Raw genomic sequence first — 16,739 nt, 5'->3', positions numbered from 1 at the left:
GGTAGCTTCTATCTTGACCTGTTTTGGAGCTATAGAGGAGAGAGGGAGAGGCTAAATGCTAACGCCGTCTGCGCTGTGTTTACGTGACTGAAGGTACGGGTGAAGACCAGACAGGTCCTAAAGAACTCGTCAAAGCTAAGGTAAGAACATATCTCAGTATGTAAAAACGGTGGCCTATTCCTTTAAGATTTTTTTTGCTAACACAGACCTCATTTGACAGAACAGTAGAGACATTCAGCAAATTGCCGGAGCGGGAAGTTGAGCTCTTGACGCTCATCAAAACACCCTACATAATGTACCACAGCCTTAACCAACAGGCTCTAGTGCAGCGCCTTTATTAGCAAACTTAAAATATTCACGGTGCGCTCATAATGTTTTCATTAGTGCACGGCTTTTGCAACTACGACCGTCATTATTTTCCGCCGCTCTCGGAAGGATTAACCTTAATAAACATGTTGACTTCATGCGAGGGGTATAAATACATTTGTGATTACGTAAAGAGTCGAGTCTTTTTCTCCAGGGAGAAAAAGCGGCACAATCGGATAACGGTCTTAAGCTGCGAGTTCCAAACAATGCAATTCAGGCCTCGGAAAAAAACCGAAAAACTTTATCTGCGCGAGTTTATATGCGGTCACACAGTTTCTCAAAGTCAGATGCGTACGGGGCGTTGTGGTAATAGCCTGTGGAGGACAGCTGCGGGGATTAGAAAGGGAAATTGGAACAGCGACTGCATTGTGTTCCATGTTTTTGGGTCTTTTTCTGCCTGGAGGACGTCTCTCCGTCTCCTTCCGTTTTGGTTTTATTTGAACGGGAGATAGGAGATGACTCACTGCACCTCTTTAGCACAGAACAAACCAAGAGAAGAGGAGCTTATTATTCAGATCAGCGACATGTCCCTAAATTTGACAGCAAGCCACGCAGCTGCATCAGTATGATATCGAGAATTAGTTTGCTTTTTCTTTCCAAAGTCGTGCGTCACAATTCGCCTGGTAAAAAGCCACACTGTGGAACTTTCCAGATGACACGAAATAAAGCACCATTAATTGATCACAGCCTTTGTATGTAATCGTGACAGAACGACCCCTGAACGTCTAAGTCGAGGTAAACAAACCGGCATGTGGCCATTGTGGACAAAGCAAAGCCACAGCGTCGCTCAGTCCTGCTGGGTCAGCCCGATGTTCCCCAGGACCTATTCAGATGCCAGAAGAGCACAGATGGCATCGCAGGATTTTGACTAGGGTCACAGAGGCTATGGGTTAACCACTTAACTGCCACCTCAGGGTTAACAATTACTGTGGTATGCATAAGTATGTGAGTATCTTTCCTTTTAGTGCAACCGATTGCCTTCAGAAGTTTCCTGATGATTTCTGAATGCTCACATGTTGACCCAATGACTAAATAGAGTCGACCTGTGTGCAATCTAATCTCAGATGTCTGTTAAGAGACTATGGTAGAGCAGACAGCATCATAAAGTCCAAAAACACACCAGACAGGTCCGGGATAAAGTTATTGAGAAGAATACAGCTGGATTAGGTTATAAAATGATTTCCAAAGCTTTGAACATCTCTCAAAGTACAGTTAAACCGGCCGTCCTCCTAAACTTACTGACCGAACAAGGACAGCACTGACCAGGGCTGTTACTAAGAAGCCTATGATGACCCTGGATGAACTGCAGAGAGCTACAGCTCAGGTGGGGGAAACTGTACACACTATTAGTCGTACACTGCACAAATCTGGCCTTGAACAAGCCATTTTTGAAAGAAAACCATAAGAACTCATTTTGCTGTTTGCCAGAAGCCACCATGTCGCCTCCATGTGGCTTCTGGTAAATATATATATGTATATTGAGTGGTATGAGGTTTATGAGGTATTATTTATTCATAGGTTTATTTAATGTGCTGATTTAGTTTATTCTTTTTAATACATACAACTTATATATAGGTATATATTTGTGTTCTGAAACTGATATAGAACACTCAGAAAGGATTGTATTTTATTTATTTAATGTAAATGTAAAAGTAATGTATAACTGTAGCATCATGAATTGCAAATGTGATGTACATGAACAAGGGGTCGGCACTTATAAGCTTTCGCTTCAGTCGACTCCCTTTGAGCTTCCATTAACTGTATGATTGTGAAACTCCGGAGAAAGAGAAAATGTTAATTGCTCAAAATAAACTACACAAACAATACATACAACTCGCTTTTCTTTTAAATCTTGTTTTTATGCTGCATTTCAGGCAACTGGCACTGGAAAAATGCCTTGGAACACCGCACAAACTTCTAAACTCGGAGATGATCAGAGTGATCGGAGTTCGAGTACGAGATAAAGACTGCAATCGAAGCCCACAATGACGTGAACGCTGCTTTTTGTCACAGCCCTCGATATAATGTTATTTGTTTATTTTGTTTATTTATTTAGATCCCCATTAGCAACTAAATAAAGCAGCTATTCTTCCTGGGGTCTTAACAATTTTAAACAAATATTAACATCAAGGCTGTGCAACAATGAAGACAAATACAGAAGTGCACACAAAACACATACCCCCCCCCCCCCCCCACACACACACACACACACACAGCGAAACACAACGAAACACAACACATATATACTGAACACTAGGGCTGCAACTAACGGTCATTTTGATAGTTGATCAATCCATCAGTAATTTACACAACTAATTGACTGGCTGTAAATAGAGTATTAGGATGGTAAATGTTTTTTCTTTTTCTTTTTTTCTTATTTTAGTTTTTTCTTTTTTCTCTCTCTTCTCTTTTTCTTTTTTTTTTCTTTTCTTTTTTTTCTTTTTTTCTCTCTTCTTTTTATTTTATTTTTAGTTAATTTTCTTTCATTTTTCCTTATTTTTTTTCTTCCTTTCCCTTCCCTTTTTTTTGACAAATTTTGACAGTAGTTGTCACCTATTTCAATAATCGATTATTTGTCGACCGATCGATTCGCTGTTTCAGCCCTACTGAACATGACAATATAACAACATAAGCTCTTCTATGATAACAAATATTACCACTCTCGGGGTATCATATCAAATATAACAAAAACATATCAGCTGACATAGCTCATTGTAAAGTCATTACATAGATGATCCAGTTACTCCAAAGTAAGTGCATACAATCTAAGTCGTTTGGAAAAACTAACATTGTGATTCCCAGAAACCAGGAATTGTGGGAGTGAATTCCACGCCACCATTGCTCTATAACACGATGTTCTCTGAAGTTGATTTGTTCGACAGGCAGGTAGCAGAAAACGCCCTTCACTTGATTGGCGAGTGGAGTAAGTATGAACATCACTGAAGAGAGTCAGTCTATTATAAATCATTTCAGGTGCTTTTGTGATAATTATATTTTTTAGAAATTTAATAAGACAATAATTGATTCTACTTCTTACTTGAAGCCATGCTAACTGATTGTGCATGTCTGTAATACTTGTTCTGAAAGAACAGTTAAGCACAAGCCGAGCCGCTTTATTTTGTGCAATCTGTAATCGGTTTAAATTATTCTCTGTAGTTGTTGCCCAAATGATGGGACAATAATCCAGATGACATAAAACTATAGATTCCACCAAAGTTTTCCGTATGCGAGTCGGTATGCATTTTCTGCAATGCCGAACTGCGGCCATACTCCTACCCATTTTATTTACTAATTGTTTTATGTGAGCGTTCCAGTTCAGCCTGCTGTCCAGAGTCACACCAAGCAGTTTGGCCTCAGCCACTTGTTCAATGATCAACCCACCAACAAACAAATTCAGAGCAGGGGACTCTTTTAAAAGATGATTAGATCCCAACATCATACATTTGCTTTTTGCAACATTAATAATTAACTTATTTTCTTTGATCCAATTTTCAATTAGTTTTAGTTCATTATTTAATGTAGTATTAAGTCTGGTAGAGTCTGGTTGAATTATATCTGCAGTGAATAAAAGTACATATAACGTTAGCTACAGCAGCTAGCTAGCATTAGCCAATTAGTTTACATACAAGGTCGTAAGCGCTTGATACTTGATACATTATTCTTCTTCTTCACTGTGTGCAGCCCTATAGAAACACATCAGCGTGTAGAAATAGCGTGGACTGGATTAGGCCTCCGTGATCGGAAACACAGCGGAGGGAAACGTATCCTTGTTTAACATTTCAAGCCAACAGCAGCCATTCCCCTCCGCTGACTCCTGTTCACAATGACCTGAGACTAACCTTTTCACACAGGAGGCGTCTGGACCGGTCTCAGCTTCAAACACCCACAACAGCACAAACATCTCTCACTGACTTTTTGTGTGAGGAAGTCGACGGGCCAACAACTGTTAAGTGTGTCCTTTTGTGATGAGATGAAAGCCACACCACTATAGGCCGGCAGCAATCACAAAGGATGCTTTTAGCCGCCGCACTCTCCATTATAAACCGAATTGAACCATCGGCTCTCCACATGATCGCTATTGTCTGCCTTTTGAGCTTTTTTTTCTCCTTTTTTTTTAAACGGTAAATTAGCGGGAGCAGATGACACTGATGGTCAATTTGGACACGTTGCCCAACACGTGTCCCGACTTCATCCGTAAAGCTCTCCGGTTTCCACCAACAACAGCACCTTCTCGGGCATTATTTTTGATACCGTTTGACCCATGGCTACATCTCGGGCACGCCGTTTCATCGAGCGCTTACCTCCGGATCCGGGATTTGCGCGAAGGCGGTGGACACTCGGTGGGACAGGGGCAGAAGCAGGAGCACTCCCCAGTCGCGGAACACGTCCACCATCCTGCGCCCCCCCTGGTACTCCGCCGGCTTCCACCCTATAGCCCCTGTATCCTCTGCTTGCTCTTCCGTCCTCACTCCGACCCCCCCTCCCTCCCCCCAGGCGCAATTACACTGTCCCAATGTGATTAACGGTCACTTTGGGTGGCTCGCCGGCGCCTTCCACCCGCCTCCCCGAACATTCGAAAAAAGGGAACGACCAGGAAAGCTATAGGCTGGCTTCGTCCGCCGAAACGCTGTTTTTGTTCTGTTTTTTTTTGTTTTGTTTGACAGCGGAGCGAGCCAGCCTTGCCGTTTGGACGCATTAATTAATCAACAGCGTGCCGGTGTGGTTTACAACCTGCTGCCACCGCCGGCGCTGCGCTGGGAGCTACGTTATCAAAGAGCAGGGAGGAGGGGGGGATGGGCGGACCACAGGCTCATCGGGTCGGCCGGCGCAGGACAGTAAACGGATCCCTTTGTGTCACACTCCGGGGAGGGAAGTGGGAAGGCGCTCGCCGGTAAATGTTGCGTAAGATTGGAAGTCATGATGTCAATATTTTTGGGTGAGAGTTTCTGTCGCGTCATTCGTAGTCTTTTTTTGTTTTGGTTCGGAAAAGCTGGTTAGTGAAGTTTTGGACGATAAGTCGGTGGTCATGGATGTCTTTTGATCTGAAAAAGAGAAACAAAAATACAGAAATGAAGAAATTACCAATCGGGTAGCCATTTTGAAATTGCGATTTACAAAACAAATGATTGAGTCTTTACATTTGACGTTTTAAAATTTGAGATAATGTCTATGACACACAGGGGTGGTCAGGATTTCACCTGGAGCTCCCTCTGTAGGCAGCAGCGGAAATGCCACAATGAAAACAAACTTTCAGATCCTGCTAGCTGCGTGATTTAAAAGGTTTTAAAAAAAATTGTGGGAAATCGTTGCATCCCTTATGGAACGATTTCCCTGATTTTTTTTCAAACCTTTTTTTAATGATTGAACATGACTCATTTCATAACCAACAGATATTTCTTTTATTTTACATCTGCATTTTTGTCCTTGTAACAAACCACAACTGTTTATTCTTGACTCTTTACAAGACACGAAACTAAACAAATAATTTTGACTGTGTGTGTTTTTTTTTTTAAATTGAATTTAAATGTATTTTCAATTAACCTCTTAACCCCCATTTGAACCGAGCACATTTTCTCTAGTTCAGCTTTACCCAAATCGAAAGGTTTTCTGAAAGTGAGATTATTTTTCTTGCGTTGTCGTCACTCTTCCGTCGTAAATTTTGGGGCTTTTTTGTCGCCTGTTTTGTTGTGTTTTTGAAGAGGTTTCTGCTGCATTTTCATCCTCACCTGTGTCTTGTTTTTGTAAAAAAAAAAAATGTTTTGCCCTTTGTTGCTTTTTTATCCCTTTTTTAAAGTTTTTGTTGCTTTTTTATCACCTGTTTTAACCTCATTTAACTAGTTTTTGTCACTATTTTGTTGTTTTTTATATTTGTTTTTTATAACTGGAGAAAATGAGCTCGGTTAAAGTGGGGGTTAAGAGGTTTATCATTAAGTCTCTAGTGGTTTGCTTTTCCGTTGCACCGTAATGAACACAACGACGCTCAGAACAGATGCAATATTTGCTGATAGGCTTCATGGTTCTCATCTATAGCACAATGTAACCCATGAAGCACTGATCAGAGCGCTTTAGAGGTAGAAGAAGAAACCAAAACCAAAGTGACATATTGCTGTACTTAAAAGCAGTACTGAGTAACTTGTTAACCTTAATAAATCCTTTCCGTAGTCCCTCTGGGGGGTAACACAAGTGTTAGTGGGATGACTGGGGGGGTCTTTCATCTCCCCCTGGTGTCTCTGGCCAGAAAATCACAATTTAAACTTCGCTGCCACCGGGTAAGAGCCACCAATACACACTAATGGTATCATGAAGAAGAAGCTAACAGGCTCCAGGCAAAGCTAACTGTGGGCTAGCGCCACTTAAACAGTATTTACAGCCAAGTTTGAGTGAAAAGCATATCCCCATTGTGTCATTTAGTTGTGGCACAAAGAACAATATCCCTCTCTGCCTTTTTTCTTTTCTGTCAGTGTAGTATTTACTCTCACGGACAATTAATGAGTAAAAACAATGCAAAATGCTACAACACCTGCAGGGGCTTGAGTACTGCTTTAATGTGAAAGGTGCCTGGTCTTTTGTGTGGATTTGCCGGTCAGCGTGGCGCCTACAGCGGTGGTCTCTACAACGCTGCAGGATCAATGGTTTGCTTTCAGGGGTCCGTCAGCAGTGAAAACCTTCCAAACCATTGATCCTGGAGACCACTGTGGCGGAAAGTAATGGTGCCACGCTGAGCAAAGCGTCATACAGGGCCACTACAAGGTCAAATACACACTTTTTTTTTCCCACATAAGAAGTTGCATAATTCACCTTTAAGTTGTAAGGATTCCCAGTCCGGCCTTTGCTATAATGAGATGAATAGCCATTAGGGGGCGCTGGTGACAATGTTTGTTGTTCTATTTCCCTACAAAAAGGGTCTAATCAGTGACCCAGGCGCGGCTGGTTTAGAGGCAACTGCTTCTTACCGTGTCATGTGGACGTCCTATGTTGTGTGTGGAGAAAAAAGGAATTGGTCATGGGGCCAATAAAGCGCAATATTGGACTGGTTTTGTGGAGACGTTGGGAGAAAACCTGTGGGGACAAAAACTGGGGTTGCTAAACAAACCAAGCCAAGTGAAACTAGGCCAAGCTCCAGGTACAGCAGGTGAACAGATCAATAACTGTGCGCCCACAAGTCCTAACAACACCCTGTAGCCATGACGGTTCCAACCTCCAAATCTTCACAGGCAAAAAATACCGGAAAGAAGATGGAAAAATGTCTTTTTCCCCCCTCATACATCCTGCCCATTTAGTCCTTGTTGTTTCTCTTCATAACCACTCGGATGGCGGCACTTAGCGCTCCTGAAGTCAATACATAGATCGGTCTGTGTCCAGCTGGGCCTTGTTGTTTGGGGGGGGGGGGGGGAATCATTGTTTTTTTTTGTTCCAAATCAATAGATGGAGAATTACAGTGTTTGAAGAATGCACAGGGGCATCCGGTATGTCTGTCACTCTTATTTCATTTTCTCTTTCGAAATAATGATTATGAATAACAAAGGGTTATGAAAACATAGAGTGTGAAATTGAATTCTGTGGTTCTGTCATTAATATTATAAGATGGCGTTCACTGGGTTTCCGACTCCACCGAAAGCACGAACTGAATATGAATTAGCATTTACTGTAGCTCAGCCTCAGAGGCCACTTTAACACGCTAATTCTTGTTTAAAGTACAATCTAGAAAGGTCTGCACATTGATGAAGGATTTGGAACGAGGATTTACTGTCACCTAAATGTGGTCGATGGTTGACAACAGCTGAACTCATCTGGATAGCTCATAATTTGCGATGTTTGATGGCGAAATGCAAGCGGCTATAGGAAGAATGCATTGCGCTTGGCAAGGCTAGCTCTGAAAAGGTTCCTTGACTTTCTCGGCCTCTTATTGTCAGCAAACGTTACGAACGCCACTTCTCCTTGAGTGGGATTCTATGGCGCCAACAATGGCAATCGTTAAAGAAAGGTTTAGCCCTATTATCTCTGTAGTTACCACATGATAAAAAAAACTCTCTCACAAAGTTCAATATCTTTCTTCGCTTGCACATGTGAAATAAGGTCTCATTAAAGGTGTCCAAAGGCGGGTGACATGACTGGACGGTGTGGCTAATGTGTTGGCAGAGTCACAGAGGAGCAAAGATAACTTCAAGTCTCGTCATGTAGTGTGCGGCTGATTGCTACTGAACTACGCTCAATGTAATGAATGCTTTGCAACATAAGTTCCTGCTGCATTTGACTTGGATTTGAGTAAAAAAAATAATATATATATATGGCTCCCTCATAACTGAAGGTCAATGGACTGGGCTGATGATTGTAGCGAGGGAAAGGGTCTCCTCCGGTGGGGCAAATGTGACATTTTGTTGCTATGGCTCTCCGCTGAGTTAAATCCTTTTTGATGGATGCCCCGGGATGTTAACGCTTGCCATCAGGAGGCAAAGTTCTGACAGTTTATTTAGCAGCTTATGAAATCAGACATTTTATAGCGAGAAGTCCGTTGCTTGCTTGAATTAAACATGAACAGATATTAAACTGGAGGTTTTAATTATTCAGCTCATCTGATTGCTTTTTACAAGTTAACGCTTGATGTATTTTAGATGCGTCGCTAAAACGTCTTCAAAACGGCCAAGCTTCCCTCCCCCGTGACAAAAAGCACAATGGGGGACACATGATTTCCACTACTTTGACACTTGTTTTGTGTAATTTGAGAAAGTTTGTTTCTATATCCACTAAAAACAACAGTTTGTGGACATCTGTGCATCGAGTGGTTGTGTATGTTGTAAGGCTGGTCTTAAAGGAACAGGCCATCGTTTTTCCATCCTGAGATATGTTCTTACCTGAGCTTAGACGAGTTGATGCGTACCTGTCTGGTCTTTGTGCGTGCCCGTGGAAGAGCGTGGTCGCGTATAACTTCAAAGCGTTTGGAGCTATAGGAATATACTGGGAGAGGCCAAATGCTAACAACATCTTTGGTCTTTTTGCGTGACTGAGGGCACACAGTTCTTCTCTACTGTGATATGTCCTTACCTGAGCTTAGACGAGTTTATGCGTACCTGTCTGGTCTTTGTGCGTGCCCGTGGAAGAGCGTGGTAGCTTCCAACTTCACCCCCGTTTGGAGCTATAGGAATATGCCAGGAGGGACCAAATGCTAACTACATCTTTGGGCGTTGTGCGTGACTGAGCACACGCACAAAGACCAGACAGGTACGTATCAACTCTTCTAAGCTCAGGTAAGAACATATCTCAGGATGGAAAAACGGTGGCCTGTTCCTTTAAAGTGGACATATCCTGCATATGGGGCTTAAAAATAGACATAAAACATCATTTTGGGACCACAGCATTCATATTTTTTGTTTTCTCATTTGAAATGAATGATGATTAATGTCTCTGAAAGAATTCAAAAGCAAACAATGAAATACAAATGGTGAAGACTTTGAGTGGTGCTCCTTCTGTCAAAAGCTGTAGGAATAGCAATGTGATAATCATTTTAAAAATAACTTTCAGTTTCGTTTCATGGCGTGGTTTACAGCTTGAGCACAGCGCGATGAATGCACTTTTAGCAGAGAGGCTCAGAACCGTTTTTGCGGTTTTAACAATGGCACAATTCACTCAATACTGTGTGAGTGTCATGAAACAATTACACCAGGTCTGCCTTTGACTAGTGAACGACGATACAACAAACAAAGACATGTTAAAGCTCCAAAAAGCTCTATTTTAACGTGATACGTCCTTTACTTTAAGGTCCTGCAGTTTAAAAAAAACAACAACTATGCATCCGTGCTACTTCCAGGTTTGCGATCTCCAAAAATACGACACTGCTTTTTTTCTGCGCAAATGAATAGAAAACTATATTTATCCCAAAATTCATTTCTGCACCAAGAATCCCAATGACGAGTATCAGCACGAGTTGTAGACATTGATATTCATCCACAGACAGAGCCGTTTTCAGTCCTTAGTCTCTTGGGAGTCTCATAGTTTTGCCTGTTTGCTGCTATGAATCAATCTCGTCTAAAGCATTCAGAAAACTCCCTCAACAATCTTTTGATCAGCGTCTGCCTCGTGTCGACTCGAGCCCGACACGGGTCCCGGCGGCGGCGACCCAATTTGTGAGCGAAATGCCAGCACCATGTGGCCCGCTCCGGTTTGGGGGACTTGTTAAAGCTCGGAAGTTCACTCGGGGACTCCATTCCACATCGTACGGCGCGGAGGCGTGAAGCTGGGTCACGCGAGAGGATTTATGCACCAGCAATCGTAACCAATGAGTTAAACTTCCAGGCTACAGTAGTGCAATTTTGCCCACTCTACCCTATGAGCCCATTTGTGTTCGAGAAGGAGAGTGGTCGTTGCGTGGGAAAATGGGGGAGAGAATCGCGTTCACGTGGATGAGTGAGACGCCTGAACTGACTTAGATGACATGGCTGACATGTGGCTGGCCTCTCTTTCACCTCTCAGCGTGTGTTGAAAGGGACCTAATTATAGCAATAAACAATATGTGGATTAGTAAGTTAGGGATGGAATGTGAACATTGTTTTAGCCGATTATAGAACCGTTATTAAGAGATCCTAGAGAGGATGGCTCAGTAAGTATCAGACAAAAACTGATGCCGGTCGCAGCTCGTCTTTGGTTGTACGACAAATCTCTCGATTTACTTGTATATGAAAACGATGAGGTGTCAACAAAACCACTGAAACTGCAGTACACACCTTTGTCCAGCAAACGGCGCTGTGTTCCTAAACACACGCTTTAATATGTGCCGCGATTGCGCAGAGCAAGACATGATAATGGCTTTTTAAAGAGGGGGTATTATGCTTTTTTCAATCACATAGCACCAGTCTATAGCACACTACAATGATGACCAAACATTCTGTTGGTCTGTAAATGCAGTAAATTAGAATAACTGCCTTGTATAAAATTGCTCTCTCAAAATGGCTGTAGTGAATGTCTTGAAATAGGCCTCTGTCTCTTTAAGAACCTCTGACCCTTTCAGACACGCCCCCTCCACACGCTGTCTGTGGCATCAGTGGGGAGGGGGTTCTGCTGAGGAGCAGTGGTTGGTTACTCGGCTGGTGACGAAAGCTCGGAGGGAGGAGGTGGGGGCGTTCCTAGGAGGACTCAGGCAAACCTATCCCTAAAATGGCCGCCATCAGAGTTTTTACAGATTACTCAAAAATACGTGAATGTGCCAAGGCAACACTTCAGGCATGTTTTTAATGAGGGAAAGACATAATACCATGATGTAAAGCTTGAAAAAGTCGATTTTGCATAACACCCCCCCTTTAAGGCAACTCTGGAGCTTTCTAAAGTAAAAGTAAGTCATTGCTTATTATTTTGAAGCCGCTATATGACTAAATGTAAATGGGAGAAGTTTCACAAAAACAATATAATGAGATTGTGAGTTGTGGGTCACATGAGAGAGCGGCTTCAATCTATATTAATAGCATACGTCCCAAAGAATAGAAAGGTTTTTATTGTTCTCTAGCATCATACTCGACCTGTTGTCAAAAGCTGAACTGCAACAAAGATCCTTCGCATTGTTGGATCGTTATAATATTCTTTTCATAACCATCTTTCTCCCCTCTACCTTCCGAGTCCCAAAGCCTTTATAGGATATCAATCATGCACAACATGGTTCTCAACTGGACGGCATTCATCGGCACGCCAACAGCTCTGCAAGATTCGAACAATGAAACGAGATCTTTGATATGCTAATGCTAACGACCGCTACAGAGATGCAACCTCTTGGAACCTTGAAGAGTAGAATGAAACTCTAATAAGACACACCGACTGCCTATATTTTCCCTTGACATGTTCTAATTCAATACAATGTAGCGTGATGAGATTTGCAGAGAGACGCCCCAAGTGAAGCCGCAATAACATAAGGGGGATGCGCAGATTACGCACCAAACAATTAAACTCCCCAATGTCCTCTTCTGGGATAAGATCAGCTCAAGTTTAGCCCAGAGGTCGCTTTCCTCATCAGCGAGTAATGAAGTGTTGTGAGGAGATGAGGTCTGCGGCTTTACAGAGTGAAAGAGAGAGATGGAGGAGCGTTGCCAAGTGTCGGGAGAACGGATCGTCGTCAAAAACCTGGATTTGACTCATGAAGTTGGGTGAGGGTAGAGGGCGCTGAGCAATTCACCGGTGGGCATGGTTGGCCCAGACGATAAGAGCATGTATTGAATGCCCAGTGCTTGCCCCATTTTATAAAAGTTTTTACACACTTTTTTCTTATGCTTGCCCCAATTTCCCCTAATTTTGACCCATTTTATATCACTAATATTTTCCCCCAATTCTTTGGAAATTTCCCCCATTTCTTGACATTGGAGGTGAACCCGATATTGTGGGCTACATTTGCAGATCTTCCACACACTATTGTTTTGTGTTCTGGTTCTAGACAACACATATTTTAGCATAGGTATCGGAAAAAGTATAATTCAGAGATGGGTATCGAAAACCAAGAATCGTTAAAGTACTGGTGTTAAAAAAGATTTAACAGTACCCTGCCCTAGTTGGCCCTGAGCACAGAACCTATAAGCCGCATTTATCCCTGTTCTCAAAGGGTCAAATCTCGATCTTGTCACTAATCACAATATTAAAGAAAACTAAATGGAGGTGAGAGGAATATTTTTGTCACAGTTGCACAATTTTGGCAACTGAAAGCTTGAAACCAAACCCCTTATGTCAATGTGAATGCACTAAAACAAAACAACTAGGCAAACTTCAGGTCTTCGGGAGCAACACCAGCAGCTGTCCACCCAAAGGCTGATCTACAGTTTGACATTAGCATGATGAGTCGGCTTTGATTGCCTTGTTCAAACAAGCAGCAATATTCTTCAGACGCATAAACTGCCAAGCTTTGTTAACTTTGGCCATTAATTCCTTCTCTAATTCAGTTCATTTGTAAAGAGACAAAACAGGAACAGGGTCACCAGAGGCTCCATCAATCACGACTGTATGAATCCACACTGCAGGACTTTGTTTGGTCAATCTGCCTTTTCGGGTCAAACGTCCAAAGCTGTGGAACTCATTACCCGCAGACCATGTCTTAAGACCTCAATAGCTAGAAAATTAGCACTAGCTAGAAGCTCTTAATGCATCACATTAGCCTGAAGTGTGCCTATGCTGATTGCATCGTCCCTGATGAATAAATACAAAATAATATGAAAAATAAAAAGTCATAGGAGGCACATTTGAAGATGCTTTTTTTTGTTTTATTTTTGCGCGCCAAACTACTGTCTACAAACATTCAGGCAAAAGAAATGTGCTCAATTTCGCAATTTTGCTCGACGCCGACGTCATCGTTACTCGAGTATCCTTAAAGTGACATTTCAGGATTTTTCACCACAGAACCTCATTTCATAGTTATCCAGAGTGTTGTTGATTTCTGTTTTTTTTTTTATATATATATATATTTCAAGAGTTTAGTGGTGCTAGGCTAGTGCTAGGCTAGTGCTAGGCTAGCGCACGTCTATGGTAACAAGTAGCCTGCATTAAAAACAGTCCGACCCCAGCACAGTGCACCTGAGGCAAATCACATATAACACCAGACTACCCATATAAACGTCTGTGTTGACTGAATAATTTTTTTAATAGAATCATTTTGCTTATATTTGAGCAGCATCAGCTTCCTGGTTGTAAGCCACACAGCGGCGGAGTGATCTGCTAGGTTACCGGATCTACAGTAGTTTGTTTACCTGCGGCCGGCGTTACTACACGAAGAATTCACAAAGGAGCTTTCTACAAATCAGATATGGCCACGTTTGGAGGACGACCCCATGATTTGAAGAGGTTTTTAATGCAGGCTACTAGTTACCATAGACATGCGCTAGCCTAGCACTAGCCTAGCACCACTAAACTCTTCAAATAAGGACTGCATCAATTAAAATATATATATATAAATCTCCAGAGATCAACAACACTCTGGATAACTAGGAAATGAGGCCATATGTCAAAAATCCTGAAATATCCCTTTAAATTGTACATCTTTTTTATTTTGTAGAAGCTAATCTATGCTTTCCGAATCTTAAATGAAGACTGTTGAACTTCTCTCCTCACTTACCAACTCTGAAAAGAAAGAGCCTTCAAGCTAACTAGATTAGTTTGATGACTGCAAAAAGCTCCCTGTCAATTTCACTCCACAACTGTCACCAGAAGCGATATCAGCTCATTACTTAGCGTCCACTTACCGTAAATGAGCGCATTAGGGCCGTTTTGTTTATTTTCATTTTCATTACATGTAAATGAGAGCCCGTGCTACGAGATGAATGGGACTCTCACAGCTTGGAGCGGCGCTGAACTTTCGTTTTTTTTTTTTTTTCTTTTCCTTCTTCTTCTTTTTGCGCGGGCTAACTTCACAGATGCCCGGTATGCTGATGGCTAACTTTAACCTCTGGCGTTCTCCGTGTTTACACTCGTCTCTGGACGCCGTCAATGGTCTGCAGGAAGCACCGGGCCAGAACGAGGGAATACCGCGGAGGAGACGCGCGGAGAAAGGGGCCATTCAAACCTGGAATGACAAATAGGTGAGGCTGTTTATGCACGCCGTGTTTGCAGAAGTCCGTGTTTGGCTTGGTGGGTTATTGGGCATTTTGGAATAAATCTACACCTTTCTGCGCAATATGGGCTCCATATAAAACAATAATAAATGTGTTTGGTCAAGTGTGATTTATTTGAATGTGATGACACTGAGTAATCGCCTCGGTCAACATATAAATCAGGAGTAAAGAGACAGCAGCCATAAAGCGGCATTAAGATTTATTTTGAGTATAAATGCTGTGATTTAAAAGAAGTGCTGCAGCTCTGGGCCGTCTGTCAGATGGAAAAGATATCACAGATCACATGTCAAAACAGTTTCAGGACTTCAGATGCGGAAAATGTGTGGTAAAAGTTAATTCCAGGGACGTAAATGGACCATGACACGGGCCATTGCTCGCGCTGAAGTTATCAATACTACAATTAAGGAGTTATCGCCTCCATTGTGAAATGTAGTCTGTATAGTTGAGCCATCGTTCAGTCAGCGCTGAGGAAAGCATTGCATTATATAATAACAGTTCGTAAATATGTAACACAATGTTCACTTCATTATGTAATAAAACTTTTTTTTGTATAATTTTGCTGCACGAACTCAAAGGACTCAAACCAGGGATGCTCTTGCTACAAAGCCATTGTGTTCACAGGTCAATATTGCCATTGCAGCAAAAATCTGCACGCTGGTTATGGACTTGCTTCTGCCACCGGTTCAACAGCTTTGTAACTCCTGGAAGTAGGCAATACTTTGCAAGAAAGCACTCAACACGAATGTGCACCAAAATCACAAGCAATCCAAATGCACCCGCAGCTTTTATCTGTCAGACAAAAGCCAGTTGCCAAACCAGGGTACAGAAGCAGAGAAATGAGACTCATGCAAAGCGCAGAAGCTCTAAGCTGGAGGACACACAGGCTACATCGAGACACGCTGAGAATCAATACAGCCCCAGGCACTGGTGGGATATGCAGGAACATCAGGCCTCCCGGCACATGGCGACCGGTCACCCCATCAGGCACAGCCACGCCAACGCTGGCTCCTGAAGGATGGCACAGGGCATCCCCACACAGAACCGCCTGGTTCACACTCCTCTCATCAACACATGTCTGTTTTTATGCGGGGGAGAATTTCACCCTGACATCCACCACAATGACACCTTTATACACCTCGAGGTGAACGGGCTAGCTAGTAGTAGCACCGCAAAATAGAGGCATCACGGCATGACAACGTCCGTCCATACTGCCGCCAACACCGGGCAGGGTGGCGACGGTCCGCATAAACGAACAACCGAGCTGCGCTCTGGCCCACCTCCTTCAAGCGGGACAAATGTTTTTATTGGTTTATTAAGTACAAACAGGCGAGTTATGAAAAATGTGTTGTGAGGGATAATTTGTTCACTTCACACAAAAAGATGTTACTGTAGTAGCGTTTAGTCCACTGTATATAATGGCGTACTTTAGTGATCCTTTTTTTTTTTTTTTTTGCCATAAGGGCTGGGACAAAATATCAGATCGGATTTGGACCACAATACTTTTTGCTACGAAACCAAGTACTATCGATATCTATACTAACTTGATCAAGTATTGCCATACTTTCAGTATTTTATCAGGCATTTCTTTGTTTTCCAGTAACAGCACTTTGCTACATTTTGTGCAAATGCACTTTTCAATCTTAACACGTCAATAAATGTCATATGGCATTTGGTTTATAAACTTTTGACACATTGTAAGGTAAACACATAACTTATCATAATTACTTACTGTATCGCAATGTATATCGGATCGTGACAAAAGTGTTTCCTCCCAGCCCTAATGGAAACCGTCGGCATCTCTGG

At 42.4% G+C, this 16,739-nt stretch overlaps 1 protein-coding gene across 1 annotated transcript in view; it reads right to left on the bottom strand.

Annotated features, from left to right (window-relative positions):
• Positions 1–4,800, bottom strand: part of tmie (transmembrane inner ear) — a gene marked incomplete at its 3' end in the record, with an annotated part of 40,657 nt that extends 35,857 nt beyond the window's left edge. Inside the window, exon 1 of the mRNA XM_079569213.1 lies at positions 4,668–4,800. Within this exon, the coding sequence (XP_079425339.1) occupies positions 4,668–4,760 (93 nt within the window). The 5' untranslated portion in view covers positions 4,761–4,800. The remainder of the gene's footprint in view (positions 1–4,667) is intronic.
• Positions 4,801–16,739: the final 11,939 nt, after the last annotated feature.

This window comes from Gobius niger (genome assembly GCF_951799975.1).
Source record: "Gobius niger genome assembly, chromosome: 13".
In the NCBI taxonomy this organism is placed as follows: domain Eukaryota; kingdom Metazoa; phylum Chordata; class Actinopteri; order Gobiiformes; family Gobiidae; genus Gobius; species Gobius niger.
This window is presented reverse-complemented; position numbering and strand designations above follow the sequence as displayed.